The sequence below is a fragment of the Hyaena hyaena genome, unplaced genomic scaffold (assembly GCF_003009895.1).
Source record: "Hyaena hyaena isolate Hyena2069 unplaced genomic scaffold, ASM300989v1 scaffold_7, whole genome shotgun sequence".
Taxonomy (NCBI): domain Eukaryota; kingdom Metazoa; phylum Chordata; class Mammalia; order Carnivora; family Hyaenidae; genus Hyaena; species Hyaena hyaena.
In genome coordinates, this window is record NW_024080639.1 from 5,381,566 (window position 1) to 5,397,319 (window position 15,754).

The 15,754-nt window shown below is 54.3% G+C and overlaps 1 protein-coding gene across 1 annotated transcript in view; it reads left to right on the plus strand.

Annotated features, from left to right (window-relative positions):
* Positions 1-15,754, plus strand: part of ZNF423 (zinc finger protein 423) — a 329,749-nt gene that overhangs the window by 56,800 nt on the left and 257,195 nt on the right. The window contains exon 2 of the mRNA XM_039242393.1: positions 3,982-4,041. Within this exon, the coding sequence (XP_039098324.1) occupies positions 3,982-4,041 (60 nt within the window). The remainder of the gene's footprint in view (positions 1-3,981; positions 4,042-15,754) is intronic.

Below are 15,754 nucleotides of genomic sequence, written 5' to 3' on the forward strand. Positions count from 1 at the left end.
TGTGTGTATGCATGTCTGGAGGCTGACAGCCAGGACAGCGCCTTCTCAGATCCTTGAAGCCAGGCCGATCCGCTGGCACTGGCATGGATTTTGCAGTAGGGAGGGTGGATTCCAGGCCTTGTTAACCCTGCTGGAGGCTTCCTCTGGCCATCGGGTCTCCCTTGTCTCTGCCCGCCTCTCTTGTTCACCCCCTGACACTGTCCTAGAGCTTGTCCCCTGGCTTTTCTACCTCTGGCCTGCACCTTGTCTGTCAACCCAGCTCCTGCCTGACTTTGACCAACGCCCCGAGCAAGTGGCCCTGGGGAGGCGGGCTACACGGGTGCCCAGCTGGCACTCCTTGCCCTGTGCTGCTGGGTTCCCAAAGTCCAGAGGCCCCGCACACAGGCTTTGGGTCTTCCTGGCATGTCATTGATGGCAAGGCCGTCCTGGTGCACCGAGGGCAAGCTATGGGCACTTCCAGAGTCAGGGAGTTGTCGTCCCTTACAAGCCCGCTGCTGAGCTGGAAGATAGTGCCTGGGGTGGCCCATGAGCTCTAGTCTCCCATGGGAATCAGCCATCCATGGCTCGTGAGTCCCGGAGCAGAGAGAGAACCAGAGTTCTGTCTGGAGCCCTGAGAGAGCTTCAGACTCCTGCTCAACACACCCTAAGAACCATGGTTAACACACTGTGCACTCTCCAATGTGAACACAGGCCCTGCACCGCCTCCCCTTGTATACACTTGGCCCCGTTCCCCCTCTCTGGGTGTACAGACTTGCTGCTGTGCCCTGAGCCTGTGCGTTCAGACCCACTGTGCCTTCTCCCCGTGCTCGCACACCCGCCCCCCACACCCCCTTCTTTTGGGTGCACACTGGCCTTGTGCACCCACCTTGCATATGCAGATGGCCATGGTTTACAGGAACAGCTGTCATGGAATTGGGCAGGTGAGGGTGCATCTTGGCTTCAGTGATGCCAATCATCTTTAAATGAAAGGGTAGAGGGAGAGCCTGGGGAAGTCTCCGGAAAGCACCCAACTCCTCCGGCTGGCTGGGCGGCCCCCGTGGGTGTTATCCGCACTGACCACTGTGCCCAGTGACTTTTCTCTGGCCCTTGGTGTCCGTTGCGCCTCTAGCCGAGTTCCACTCGGGGAAGGCTCAGGCTGCCATCTGCCCGGTGCCATTGTAGACTCAGCCCCTTGCTAGGGGGCTGTCGGGAAGGCCATCCTTCCTCTGTGCCTGCTGCCCCTGCTGGTTACCTAGCTGTTGAAGACACCAGCCCAGATGGAAGAGTAAGAGTGAGGCTGGAGGGGAGGGGAGCCCCCTGCACGTTCACGGTAGCAGGGAGCACAGAGCCTCGTGGTGGCTCTGGGGACACTGGGCGTGACTTTTCCCCATCGGGAGTGGATATGGGATGGTGTGCTTATGCCTTCAGTAAACAAGACGCGGGGTGGGATGTTAGTGGGGAGGGCGCCAGAAGTTGTAGGAAAACGCATTCACGCCCCGCGGCACTAGCTGGGTTGGCCCTTGGGCTCCTCACTGAGAGGGATGTGGCCGTGGAGATGCTGGTGTGTGATGCGGCCGCTGGCATGTGGTGACGTCTGCCGCTTTGAGCTTCCCCGGCCGGCCGGCATCAGGTCGCTCTCTGCTTCCCACCTTTACAGGCTTTTTGTGAAGGGAAGACGGCCTTGAATCCTCCGAGAGCTCCGCAGTGGCAGATGTTTTCCCCATCTCGTTCCCATGATGGCTGAAGCCCAGGGAGGGAAGGCTGTGGCATTCTGGGGACATCTTCCAGTTCTGTGATCTGGAGGGTCACCCTTCTCACCTGGAGAACACTGGGTGGGCCCAGAGTGGGGCCCCTTTGCTCTGGAATCTGGAGTGCACCGTGGACAAGGGGAGAACTGGGTAGTGCATTGATGCCATGGTGCCCGTGGTTGACGAGGTCGACCTTGAAGTCATCCAACAGAATGGCCACATGGCGACCTTACATACTGAGAATGACTTCTTAGCAGAAGCAGAACATGTATATCTTAAAGTAAGTAAAAGGTGAAACGTGGAGGAAGAGGATTTTCAGGTGCGGCAACGAGAGCTGTTGACAACTGCTGCTTTCATGCATGGCCGGCTCCCGATGGCTGTAAGCATCACCCGCCTGTGTTTCGGGGGCTGTCTGCTTGGAATCAGCTCAGCGAGGAATACCAGTTTTGTCTGATGTGTGGTCCCGATTCATATTTACAAAGCTGCGTGTTTGAAAACCCTCCCCAGCTCTAATGAGCTAAGTAGAACAATAGCCTCGGCCCCTCCCCACGTCGCCTTTGCATTTGTCATGTGGCTTCTGAGTTTCTTCTCTCAGGGCGCAAACTTGGGAAAGAGCGAACGCTCTGTTAGCAGTCCTTGGCCTGTTGCTTCTGATCGCGAATGTCCCCTCTCGGGCACGGTCTGGGAGGCACGAGTGGGGGTCGAGAACGGGCACAGATACGTGATGGGGGGCGCTCACCAGGCAGAGCTGGACTTGTTAGCTGTTCAGCCCCGGCACCAAGCCGCCTGAGTGCTTGAGCCACTGCTCTGGCAGATGACTCCATTGGCCCATTGGACCCTCCCTGCCACCGTATGGCTTGGGTACCATTATTATCTATTTCTGAGATGGCAAAACCAAAGCCTAGGGGTTAAATAATTTGCTCAAGATCGTACAGCGAGGGGCAGCATCAGGATTTGAACTGAGTATCTGACTGTAGGTTAACCCGCTTGCTCCTCTCACGGCTCCGCTGACCAGCCACTGTGTACCGCCTTCCGTGGGGTGGGGTGGGGTTGCTGCTTACCAGTCCTGCCTGGCCAGGACTCTGGACAGCATCGTCTGTGCCTCTATATATGCAGTGGCTTCAGGATGCATCGGTCTGCCTTCAGCCCAAACTCTGCACGCCTGGAGCTGTGTGATACCCCAGGCGCATCATGTGGCCTCCCTGGGAGCCTGTTGATGAGGAGTAAACGCAGGAATGCCTGAAAAGCACTCAGCATCGTGCCTGGCTCACAGTGTGTGCCCATGCAGGACAGCGACGGTGCAAAGGGACCTGGGTGGGACCTAGGAGCTTCAGCCTGCACATGTGTAGAACTTCAGAGCCCGTTAAATCTGAAAAATACCGTGTATGCACATTTTTGGCTTAAACAAAGTTCCATTTTACAGAGTCCATAACCCAGCTTTAATATTATTACATGCCCCAGACTGGGATTATTTCCAGAACAAGAGATTTATTATGCTGTATAGAGTTTCTCCCATGTTCTCCTAGTGCATGGCCTCCGTCTCCACCAGCCTGGTCTTACATCCTGGGGTATGGGATGGTGGGGGTGCCCCAGCACTACCCAGCCTTGTCCTGGGGGCTCAGGGGCAGGATGCAGAGGTGAGCTGCTTTCTGATGTTACCAGCCTGCGACTGTTCACCACTGGACCTCAGCATGTCCCAAGTTCTGTCTGTGGGTTACGTCTCAGTGTGTGGAATAGCACGCCATGCTTCTCCAGCCTCTGAGAGTGACCTTATTTGTTGTGAAAACAAGCTTTCACATTTCAGTGGTGCTTTAAGGGGCTCTTGGTAGGAGGACAGTATCTGTGGGATCGGGGAGAGGTCTGAGTCTTTGCTGCCTTCCTGTGAGCAGCAAATGGCTTCCTCTCAAGTGGAAACTCTGAGTATAGATACTAGTGGGCCGTGGCAGTGTGTAGAGGTTCTGATGCTGTATCTGGTTCTAGCCAGTGCTGTGATTGATTTGTGATGTCTGCCAGGGACACAGGGATGGGGAAACCGTACTAATATAGCACTTGCTATTCACGTTGTGTTCTGATTATTTTACATCCCCATGAAACCAACAAAGGCCTCATTGTAGGCTTTACCTCCTTGCTCCTGACCGTGGGTATTATAAGGACCCCCCATGAGCGATCCTTCTTCCTTGCCCTGTTCCTCACCCCGATGGCTTGTTTTGTACAGCTTCCAAACTCACAGGCCTGTCTCTGTTATCTCTTTCAGTTGAAGAGGGGGAGGCCTCGGACTTCTCGCTGGCCTGGGATTCCTCCGTGACAGCATCAGGTAAATGCCCAGGGGCTGCTGGGGGGTTGCTGGGGGTCTTGGGGGAGGGTGGGCTCAGGAACTCAGAAAGCCACCCAGCTGGTTATAGAAATCCTATCTCCAGGCAGGACTACCTTGTGCAACACGATTTTTATATCAGTTCCATATGGTCAATAAAATCTACTACATACAGAGACTAGTCTGCCCTATTCTCCTGGGGGACCACGTTTACTTCTTGTGGGCGCATTCAGATGGGCCAGGATACCCCGACTACGCAGGCTTTGAGGCTCCCTGCCACGGGTGCCATTGCACATTCATTCCGGTCTAATTGCATAACACCGTCTTTTATAGGGCATTTAAGCTCCGATTGGAATCACAGTTCCCATATTCTCCCTCCCAGAGGGGGCTGCTTTGCACCCCCAGGCAGGCAGCCTGAGCATGTGCCTCTAGGGGGAGGTAATGGGGGAAGTTCAGACTTCTGGGGTGTGTGGCCGCCATCAGGTGATCTGGGTGACTGGACAGTCAGGGCACTTGGGTTTTCAGCTCACTTCTGCCCTTGCGTAAGCTCCTCCTCTTTGCCTCAGTTTCCCCAGCTATAAAAAGAGGTGGATGGATAAAGTTTTCTAAGTGTACAGTCCTGTCATTCGAGCTGTCTGCAGAGCTTGGGGTTAGACCTGGCTTTGGGGTCCTTGGGAGCTCCTGGGGGGGGCTGTTCACACCTCTTGGCTCTGCATCCAGCCGTCACTTCTCTTGGCAGCGGCCATGGCTCCCGGTCCAGCAGGTACAGCCTCTCCTGCTTTGTACCTGTCCTGGGATCCTGACCAACTGGGTCTGGATTCATGGGGTAGCTGGAGGCAGGCAGATCTTGTAGACTCTTGGGCCTGAGGAGACTCTAGGGAATCATCAAGGTCAACCTCCTTGTCTTTTAGGTGTGGAAACTGAGGTATGGAGAGAGCTCTGCTCTGGGGCAGTAGTTCCCAAGATGCGGTGTCAGGCATCAGGCATATGAACATTTAACACTTGAATGGTTATATGTTGGATTTGTGACTTAAGATGATGCTTATCATTTAAGTGAGAACATTGTGTAGACAGTTGTAAGTAACAGTCCATAATGCTTGGGTTCAGCAGAAATCATGAAGATGGTTTGCAAATACTGAAACCTGAGAAATGCTGGTACAGATTGGACAGAAGAGGAGTGGAGAGCCAGCATTGGACACTCCTTGTCCAGTGCTCTTTCTGGCACAATCTGGACACCACTTAATGAGTCTGAAAGGTCCTGGTTGAATCCTGGCCAAATCAGGTTTGGGCTCTGTTGTGTCCGCAGGTGCCTGGCCCTTGGTGACAGGAGCTCTCTCCATGGGAGAGGTGTTGTCTGAAGCCAGAGTGAAGGAGGTGGTGCTCGAATTCTTAGGAGAAAGTCCAGGGTTAAGACAGATGTTGGGGTCCACACTGGTTAGGTTGGAGGAAGGGACCGCATAGCCCCTGTCGTGTCTCCTTCTGTACGGGGGAGATGCATTCCCCATGGCTGGAGAAAACGCAGGGAGATTATAAAGCTCCAGGGATCCTGACCCATGTCAGGGTGCATGTGCTCCGGCTTCTGCCAATACCGGAGAGGATCCCCACTGTGCTCCAAACCCCCAGACCAAGAAAGCGCCCAGCTTGGTGTCCATATTGGGTACTGCCTCTTTGCTGCTTTCCCAGTGGGGCTGGAGGCAATGAGGACAGACAGGAACAGCAGTGGGGTGCTGGAGGGCATGGCTCTAGTCGTGGTGGTTGGACGGTCCTGTGCAGAGGGTGTCAGGTGCTCAGACTGCATCTCTAAGGCAGTGAGATGTCTCCCAGTCTGGGGTGCCAAGGGGACTGTGTGGGGCCCTGCCGGTCTGCAGTTCTCTGATGCCACGGTGGAATGGCCAGCCTGCCTTGGGCATAGCGGAGGTTGTGAGGTTTGTCAGTTTCCAGCCAAGAGCCTAGCAGGCCCTGCACGTGTGTGTAGGAAGAGGTACATGACTCTTTGGGAGTCCCCTCCAGCCCTCAGGGACTGTGGTGCCGGACTTGGATTGTCTGCTCAGAGATGGGGAAAGGGAGGGCAGAGCATCCCGGGTGTTGGAGAAGTCACAGCCAAGCAGTGCATTGTTTTGTTTTCCTTGGCCCATTTCTGATGATTTTTTTACAGTGTGTGCATGTGATAAATTTTCCTTCCCAATTTTGTTGGCCTTGGGCTAGGAGAGTCAGCTCGTATTCCCTGAGCATGGGGCTTGTGGGGTGGTGCGGCTTCCCGGGTGGCAGGACCGAGTCCGTTTGGGAGGCAGCCCTGGACATGTACCTTTACTTGGCACACGCCAGGCCCGGAGCAAGCGCTCTACTTGTACCATCTCCCTGCCCCGCCATAACAGGCCCAGGAGGTGGGTGCTGTTTCCAGCAGCAGCTCCAGAGTTTCTCCGGAGGCTGGTTTAGGGGCAGCCATCTGGCGGCGGACAGGGCCAGAGGCCTGCTTAAAGCTGCTTTGGTGTAACACTTTTCGTTAAGCTGAGAAAATGTCACTTGGCCGCCTCAGAGAAGGGGGCAGGTGCCGGGGAAGATTACGGGGGCACAGAGCCTCCACCCTTGGCACTGCCACTGAGAATTGCCATCTTCATCTGGCGGCCGGGGGAGGGAGACTCAGAGCTGTGAGGTGGCAGGGCCACGGTCCCCGGCCCACAAGCTGTGCAGGAGCTCCAAGCCCTCCTGCAGCCGGAGCATGTGGCTTCACCTCTGTGCTGCCTGGCATAGAGGTGGGCAGCGAAGCAGAGCCTGTAGGCATCACGGTGGCTTTAGAAAGTCCCTGGTGGTACTGGCCACAGAGGGATTTTGGCTCATCAGACCCAGGGTGAGGTGAGCAGGGTGAGCTGACAGCATTTTACCGTGAGGAGCGCAGGGCTGCAGGGCACCGGGCAGCTCTTCTTCCGTGGGGGGTCTCAGCAGCCTGCCTGCTTCCTTCCCCCCTACCTGCTTGGCCCCGGCTGTGGGAGCGTGATGGAGAGCTCCAATAAAGAAGCAGAATGCACAGTGTGCTCTTTGCTCACCTCTGGCCTCCTCGGGCCCTCCCTGCCCGGGGGGACCCTGTGGTCACCGCCCCGGGAACAGCCTGGCCTGCTTCATCCGTGCTCCTGCGTCGGGGCCCTGACAGTGATGGAGAGCCTGGCCTGGCCCTGTGGGGAGACGGGCTCACAGCACGCTTCTTCGGCCTGGCAGGGGCTTCGTGGGGGGTGGGGGCGGCAGGCAGGCCAGTCTGCTCCTGCCTCTCGGCCCTGGGATGGAGCCTTGCATTCAGAGCCTGGGTATGGGGTGCACAGTAGGGGTGAGGTTTTAAACCATTCCCTGTTGTGTTCTGATTTTTCTCACCCATAAAATGGGTGTGATAGTCCCACAGGAGTCCTACCTGTCCTGATTCTGGCCTGTGGCACAGGTGAGGGAGGGAGGCTGGGGAGGGTCTGTGGTGAACTGTGGCTCAGGCCGTCTACAGGGGCAGCAGTCCCTTAGTGCCCGCTGACGGTGCCAGGGCGCCGGGCCCAGGATTGCCAGGTCATCTGAATTTTCATTTATTTGTTTATTTAAAAATTTTTTAATGCTTATTTACTTTGAGAGACAGAGAATGAGTGGGAGAGGAGTAGAGAGAGAGGGACACACAGAATCTGAAGCAGGCTCCAGGCTCCAAGCTGTCAGCACAGAGCCTGATGCGGGGCTCAAACTCACAAGCTGTGAGATCATGACCTGAGCTGAAGTTGGATATTAAATGGCTGAGCCACCCAGGTGCCCCTGTTTATTTTTATTTATTTACTTTTAAAAAGTTGAGAGAGAGAGAGAGAAAGAGAGAGAGCATGAGCAGGGGAGGAGCAGAGAGAGGGGAAGAAAGAATCCGAGGCAGGATCTGAGCTGTCAGCTTGGAGTCTGATGTGGGGTTCGAACTCACGAATTGTGAGATCATGACCTGACCTGAAATCAAGTTGACAGCTTGAGCAATGGAGCCACCTAAGCTCTCCTCATTTGAGTTTTAAAAATTATTAATTAATTAATTAATTATTTTTAAAAAAATGTTTATTTTTGAGAGAGAGAGAGAGTGAGAGAGAGAGAGAGAGAGAGAGTGTGTGTGTGTGTGTGTGTGTGTGTGTGTGATGGGAGGGGCAGAGAAAGAGGGAGATACAGAATCTGAAGCAGGCTCCAGGCTCTGAGCTAGCTGTCAGCACAGAGCCCGATGCGGAGCTCGAGCCCACGAACCGCAAGATCATGACTTGAGTGGAAGTCGGACGCTTAACAGACTGAGCCACCCAGGTGCCCCTGAGTTTTTTAAAAAGAGAACAGAGAGCTGAATTTTTGCATTAAATCCTTAGATTAAAAAAAGGTAGTAACTCCTATTGTTTAAAAAAAGTTTTGTTGTTTATTTTTGAGAGAGTGTGAGTGGGGGTGGAGCAGAGAGAGAGAGGGAGACATAGAATCCGAAGTAGGCTCCAGGCTCTGAGCTGTCAGCACAGAGCCTGATGTGGGGCTTGAACCCACCAACCGTGAGATCATGACCTGAGCTGAAGTCGGACACCCAACTCACTGAGCCATCCAGGAGCCCCGTAACTCCTATTGTTTTAAGGCAGATATATTGAGATATGATTTACACATCATATAATGCACTCGCTGAGTGTGCACAATTCAGTGGCTTTGCATATATTCAGAGACACGTCTCCCCACCACCATAGTCAACTTGGAGCACTTTCGTGACCTCAGAAAGAAGCCTTGTCCCCTTGGGTGTCACCTTCTATCCTTTCATCAACTCCAGCCCTTAAGCACCCACTGAACGACTTTCTCTGTAGAAGGAGTCATATAATATGTAGTCCTTACTGACCAGCTTCTTCCATTTATCTTCATATTTTCAAGGTTTATCCGAATTGTAGCCTACATCAGCCCTTCCTTCTTTTTTTACGGCTGAATAATCTTCTACTGTATGGACATACCACATTTTGTTTATTTGTTCATCTGTTAATGGATGTGTGGGTTGTTTCTTCCCTTTAGCTTTTGTGAATTGTGCTGCTGTGAACTTGTGTGCCAGTGTTTGATTGGATACTCGTTTCTGGTTTTGGAGGCATATACCAGGGAGTGGAATTGCTGGGTCATGTGGTAACTCTATGTTTAGCTTTGTGAGGAACTGCCAGACTGTTTTCCACAGCAGTGGCAGCATTTCACACTCTTGCCAGTAATGTGTGAGTTCCATTTTCTCCACATCCTCACCAACACTTGTTATTTTCCCTTTTTAAATTTAAAAAAAAAATTTTTTAAGCTTTTATTCTAGCCCTCCTCAGTGTGAAGTAGTATCTTATTTTGGACAGTCCATATTGAAACGAAATGTCCAGGCCACAGAAAGGCCTTCTGCCAGATGGTTTCAGCCTGGTCACCTAGTAGGAGGTTGCTAAGTGTGGCTTTCCCAGGGGGCCTCTCTGTCTCCAGCCCTGCACTCCCACCAACTTCCCATCTTCCTGCATAGCCCCTCGCAGTGAGGATGCCTGCCTTCCCTTCAGCGTTTTTTCCCCTCTTCCCTCAAGCCCTTCTGCATGCAGTCTCCACGTGGCTGGTGCGGGGATAATCGTGAGCCTACGCTGTGGGCTTTCAGTGAACCAACCCAAACAAACGGAGCTTTGCCTCCCTTGCTCTGGTCACCAAGTTTGATTGGGGGCAGAAGGGACACATCTCTGTATAACTGTCTGATCATAGTCTCACTGGAAACTTCCACCTCTCTGGGCCGGGTTTTGGGACAACTTGAGCTTCCTTCCAACATGGCTGCTCTGGAGCGTGCTGGGGGTGCAGTGGGAGGAGGGTCTGGGGGTGGTCTGGAGTGGGAAATACTCTGTTGACCTGTGCTCATTGTCAGTGTCTGGGCAGGTTCGCCAGGTTTATTTCTGGTGACAGACACACGTGTGGCTGGAAACACTTGATATAATTAGTTGTTTGTGATGGCCCGAGACTCCATGGTGTGACGGGAGTTTGGGGCCTTTCCTGCCACATGACAGGTCTCGTTGTCCTGGCTAATGGCACCATCCATCTCATTGACGAGCTACTTCTAGGAGCCAGGCCTCCTTCTTGGTGCTTTCGACGTACAGAAACTGAGGCACAGAGATGCTAGTGACTTGTTTTAAAGCCACACAACCAGGAAGTGGCTGAGCCAGGGTCTGAACCCCAGCCGTGCAGGCATGAACGTAGCACCAAAGCTGTAAGTGGCGGAGCTGCCTGTGAAGATGTTGTCCAGGCTCTTCATTTTTAGAGGGAATCCAGAAGCGTTGTGAGGGGCTCAGCTCTGTGCCCCGGTCCCTCCGGGGTCAGGCGGAAGCGGCTAGCTAGGGCCAGGCTTCCTGGTTTGCTGCCCGGAAGGAGAGGAGCTGCATGTTTTGGAGGCCTTGGCCACATTGGCCATCTCAAAGGCCAGGAAAACCCTGCGGGCCAGGCTCCCTGTGGGGACTCCCACCCGCCCAGGCACAGCCCACTGGCCTGCCGGGACCCCGCTCATGACCATACCTAAGTGTTGGGCGTGGGTACGGTTTGCATCGGAGGCTGATATTAGGGCTGTAGGCTTTGGGACCTGCTCGGGTGGGAGATTAGAGCAGCATCAGGGTGGCTGGTATCCAGGGGCACCCGAGGGGTGCTGAAGCCTCCTCTTTTCCTTCAGACCGGCACTCGGTAAGCAGAGGGTCAGGGACAGTGGTCAGGGTCCCCACTCCTGACGAATGTAGCAGCCCCCTCTCCCCCGTTGTGAAGTGGATGGAAATGTCTGGAAAAGTGGGCCTTGCACACGAGAAGTCAAGGCCCCTCCAGGCAGCCCAGCCTGTACTTCTGAGCCTTCTCAGAGCTGCCCCCTCCCCCACTTGTGTTTTCTTAGAGTGCGTATTTATTATTTCAACTACTTCATAGGAACCCCACCTACAACCTTGTGCTCCCACACTCCTGCTGCTTGTGTCTCTCTCGGCCCCTTTTCCAGCTCCGTCCCATGGAAACAGACTTAGTAGACGAGATCCAGGGTGAACCGCCTGCGGATCCCACGTCACCCCCGCCCCCCGTTAGACCTGAGCTTCAGGCAGCCCCGGACCCCCATAACCTTCTGGCTGAGAAGCTGCATCCGGGTGGGTGGGCATACATTTTCTTAACGCTCCTCCCCTGTCGGACACGTGGGCTGCTTTTCCTTTTTGACTCTTACAAGGAGTACGACGCCTGGGATCTTTGCGAAGCGGCTCCTTTTCTCCTTCGCAGTTTTTCTTTGGGACTCCAGCACCTTTTAACTTTTTCTTTCGTTTTTCAAATCGAGGCTGGAGTAACTGTCCCGCTCTTTCTCCCCACCCCTCGCCGGGATCCCTCACTCGAGTTCTGTCCTGAGTGGCCGTCCTCCTGGGGCTCGTCAGCCAGCCTGTCCCGGCCGCCTGGCCGTGATCCCGTGGCCGACGACGGAAGGCCCAGGCTTCCTCCGGCTCCAGCACTGTTAGCTGGTGCTGCCCACCTCTTGAGCTTGAGCCCCCAACCTAGTCATCTTCTCGATGTGGACCAGGGGACTTTTTAAAAGAGCAGAAAAGGTCTAAGTGGATGTATAATTTCCCAGCGTTTTAAAGACTTATGAAGTGCGGCTTTATGTGGGGCCGGCTGGGGAGTTTCTCATTAGCTTGGCCGGGGCGTCTGTGGGGAGTTGAGCTGAGTGGAACCAGGCAGGCTGGGCAGGAAGGCGCGGTGGCCCCGAGCTCACCGGGGGAGCGTGGCAGGTGTGCGCCGGCTGCTGTGTGCCTCAGACCCCCGGCCAGGCCAGCGGGCCTGGGCCTTTGTTAGAGCTGCTTCCCCCAGCACAGGAGGTCTAGAAACCTTCAGGGGGTGACTGGCGCTGAGAGGTGGCTACTCTGTTACCATGGTGAGTAGCCCACGAGGTGTGGGGCATCGGTGCCCTGCATGCACGTGGAGGTACATACCTGTGTACGTGTGTGTATTCGTGTGGGTGGGCCCAGGTCCCGTAGCCCTGACTCAGAGCCCCGGGGACCCTGGGCCCTTTGCACCCCTCCGTGCAGCATCTTGGACCCCCGGGGCCAAGGGGGATGTGGCGTTTCCTGCCCACCTTTTCCTCTGGACCAGCCAGGGGCCCCTGCTGGGCTGTAATGTAATGACTTCCTCTGTGAACATGTGTGTGCAGAGCCCATGCATGCGTGTGCATGTGTATGCCCGTGCCCAGGGTGTGTGCAAGGGGAGATGTGTGTGTGGCGTCTCTCTCTCTGGACTCCTTTTCTCCCCTCTAGCCTGGCTGACGGTTTCGCTGGAGTGAAACCATGGAGTGGGGCTTGTCTTGTGGGTTTTCACCTCTGGGGTGGACTTGGGCTTTCTCAGAGGCAAGGACTCTGTGATTTGTCTTGTACCTGCAGCCCGGCGCACAGCGGCTGCTCTGGCGGCGTCCCCTGCTCCTTGCCCTGCGGTCGCTGCTTCCAGCCCTGCTGGTCGTGCTGGCCACCCCAGCGAGCCCCGGATCCCATTCTCCTCTTCCCAGTGTGTTGGGCTTTTCGGAGGGCATCGGTCATGAGGTTTTTAATGGGGGAGGGGCTGATCCTACTTTCTCCAGGCTACGGTGCTCCCTGAGGTCCGTGACGAGTCTCTGCGATGTCAGCCCCACTCTAAGTCCCAAGGACCCCGCTGGTGGACAGTGGAAAGCAGCGGCCTCTTTGGGGACTTGGAGCCTGGCTATAAAGCAGTCTCAGGCAGGTGTGTAAGTGGGTGTGGACACGTGGGCATGTTGATGACATTGTGCCTTGTGACTTTAGGGAGGTTTCCCTGCACTGTCCAGGTGTGGTTAACCCCAGCTCTGCTCAAACATGAATGTACATGCAGATCTGGTGATCTTGTGAAAATGTGAATTCTGACTCAGTAGGTCTGAGTGGGTCCTGAGATTCTACATGTCTAACCAGCTCCCCAGGTGGTGTTGATGCTGCTGGACCACACACCAGTCTCAATAATGAAGACTTAGAGCGTTTGAGGAGTTCAGTGCTCTTACCTGCTCCCCTTGACTTTTTTATTCTAGCTGGGCCCTCTGTCTATGGAGCTCATCCTTCAAAGCTCAGCCTAAATAACACCTCCTCCAAGAAGTATGCTGTGATAGCTATCTCATAATTATTGCACCTTCCTTTGTACCCTTCAGCCTTGGGGGCTGCCCTGAGCCTGGCCTTCATTGCCTTTTGCTTGGTTATGACCTTCCTTCTGGACATGCCTGGTCACTTTGCTGCTCCGCTTGTCTCTTCAGGCAGTGACCGTGTCTCGTTCTCTGTGTTCTCAGGGCCCAGCCTGGCTTGGTTACTTGCAGATACCTGGCAAACGCTTGCCAAGGTGGAAAACTTCACCTCTGCCTCTTCGTCCGAATTAGCCCTTGGAAGTCCAGGGCCTGAAATTTGTTCATGTTGTAAAGAGCAAGAATTGGGTTTGGGCTCCAGATACTTAGTGGCTCTGTGAGACCTTGAGTAAGTTACTTGACTTCTCTGTGCTTCCATTTACTCATCTAAAATGGGGGTAATTGTCTTCCTAGACCGTTGTGAGAACTGTATGAGGGGACGCATGTAGGCTAGCCTTAGCTTCCTAGGGTGGCACATGGTGCTCTGTACTTTTATTCTTGCTATCGATTAACACATTGATGGGGGTTTGGACTAGAGCTTAGCTCTGAGCTTGGATCTGGGAGGGTGGTAGAGGAGGCCCGGATGCCTTCCTCCAAGGTCTTAACTGGCAATCTCCAGGCATCACTACGGTGGCCAGGGCTGTGTTGGGACTGAGTTGTCACTCACGCTGGCCATGGTGTGTGGGGAATTGCTCATTTCCTAAGTGGAGAAGGCTATGGGGGGGCTGGGTGCTGGCCGGGGGCAGTGGGTGGTCAGGGTCTAGTCCGAAAGGCAGAGGCCATGAGGATGTCCTATGAGCAGGCTCCTTCCCTGGGCAGGGCTCGATGCACCAACTGTGCAGCTGAGGGTTGGTGCCCAGCAGGAAATGGCCAAGGTCAGCCCAGTCATGCTGCCCAGCCACTCCTGGCTTCCTGGGCGGGCACTCTGTAAGCCCTTGCTCCTGGGTTGGGTCTGGTCAGTACTGCGTCAGCCCGCGTCCGCTGGAGGCTGCAGTGGCCCACGGGGGTTAGGCTGCTGTCCTCTCAGCTGACGTTCTCTTAAAGTCCTTGAGTGTGCAGGCAGGTGCTGGTGTGTGTTTGCATGTGCACACACGCATACCTCTCCACGTGTGTAGTAGCCTAACCTGACTGGTTCACAAAAACATTATTTTGCTCACAGTGGATGATTCCTTTTTTCCTTCCTTGTGGTTGATTGCTTTAATTGATGGCTGCTGGCCATACTTGGTAGTAGTTAGAACATTATACTGATACTGAATTCAGTAAATAGGAGAGTAAATAGGACACAAATACTTTGCAAAGCCCCTTTGCAAGGCTGGAGAGGCAGGGCAGTGCCAGATTTTGCTCACTGTTGTATTTTCAGCAACTCATTATTACTGTCAGCAACTGTAGTAACATTAACAAGAGAACGTAAAAACCATCTAAGTGAGCACGCACTGGTGGCAGGCATAAGGCTGGGCTCCAGCATGCGTTAGCTCGTTCAGCCCTCCTGAGCCACAAGTCATAGGAAGTGCTGCTATTCCCATCTCACAGGTGAGCAGTTGAGGCTCAGAGCGGTTGAGACGCGGGTGCAGGGTTTCAGAGCTGGTGGGGCCAGAGCAGGGATTTGAGCCTGGATTGGTTTCGTCAGTTGCTAATTCAGTGGCCAGGACTCAGGGGAGATGTAATGTGTGCTTGTGGAGACACGCTAGAGGATGTGCTCAGAGCCCTAATGAGGTCACTATGGTGACATCCCGCTAGTGAGGGGTTGCCAGGGCTAGTGCGGGAACGAGTGACCGCTGGTGAGCAGAAGCCCGATACTGCTCAGCAGTGACGGTTCACTTACCAGCCACTGTGGGTGCAGGTGTGTGCACACACAGCACACAGATTCCCTACTCATAGACATAGGCGCATGTGCACACACCTTCATGTGCACACACTCACAACCCCCCCGTACCTGCAAGACACATGTATACACACATTTGTGCACATGCACACACATCCATGTTATTCCTCCCCCCACATGCGTGAGGTGCACACACATATTCATATATGTGGCCCTCCATACCTCACATGTGCCCATACGTGCACACACATGCACACACATGCACACACAGCCACGTTACCCCCCACGTGCACACAGTGCACACACACATTCATATATGTGGCCCTCCATACCTCACATGTGCCCATATGTGCACACACATGCACACACAGCCACGTTACCCCCCACGTGCACACGGTGTACACACACATTCATATATGTGGCCCTCCATACCTCACATGTGCCCATACGTGCACACACATGCACACAAACACAAGTGTGTGCACACACACATATATGAGTGCACTAACACATGCCCACATGCACGCAGTGCACATATGCACGCACTTAAAATATGTGCACAAAGAGAGACATGCACAACCCCCCCCCTTAGGCTTGCAAATGAGCAGGGACATCCTGCTTCTGGGGTATCTGTCTTTAGGGATGGAGACAGTGCCCCCTCTCATGTGGGTGTTCGTGCTGTTTTCTTTCTTTGGTTTCTTTGTTGTGCCCTAAGTGCCTTAGACATCCTTTCCATCCAAGGATTCGAACCCCTGCTGTTGGACCCAGTGCTG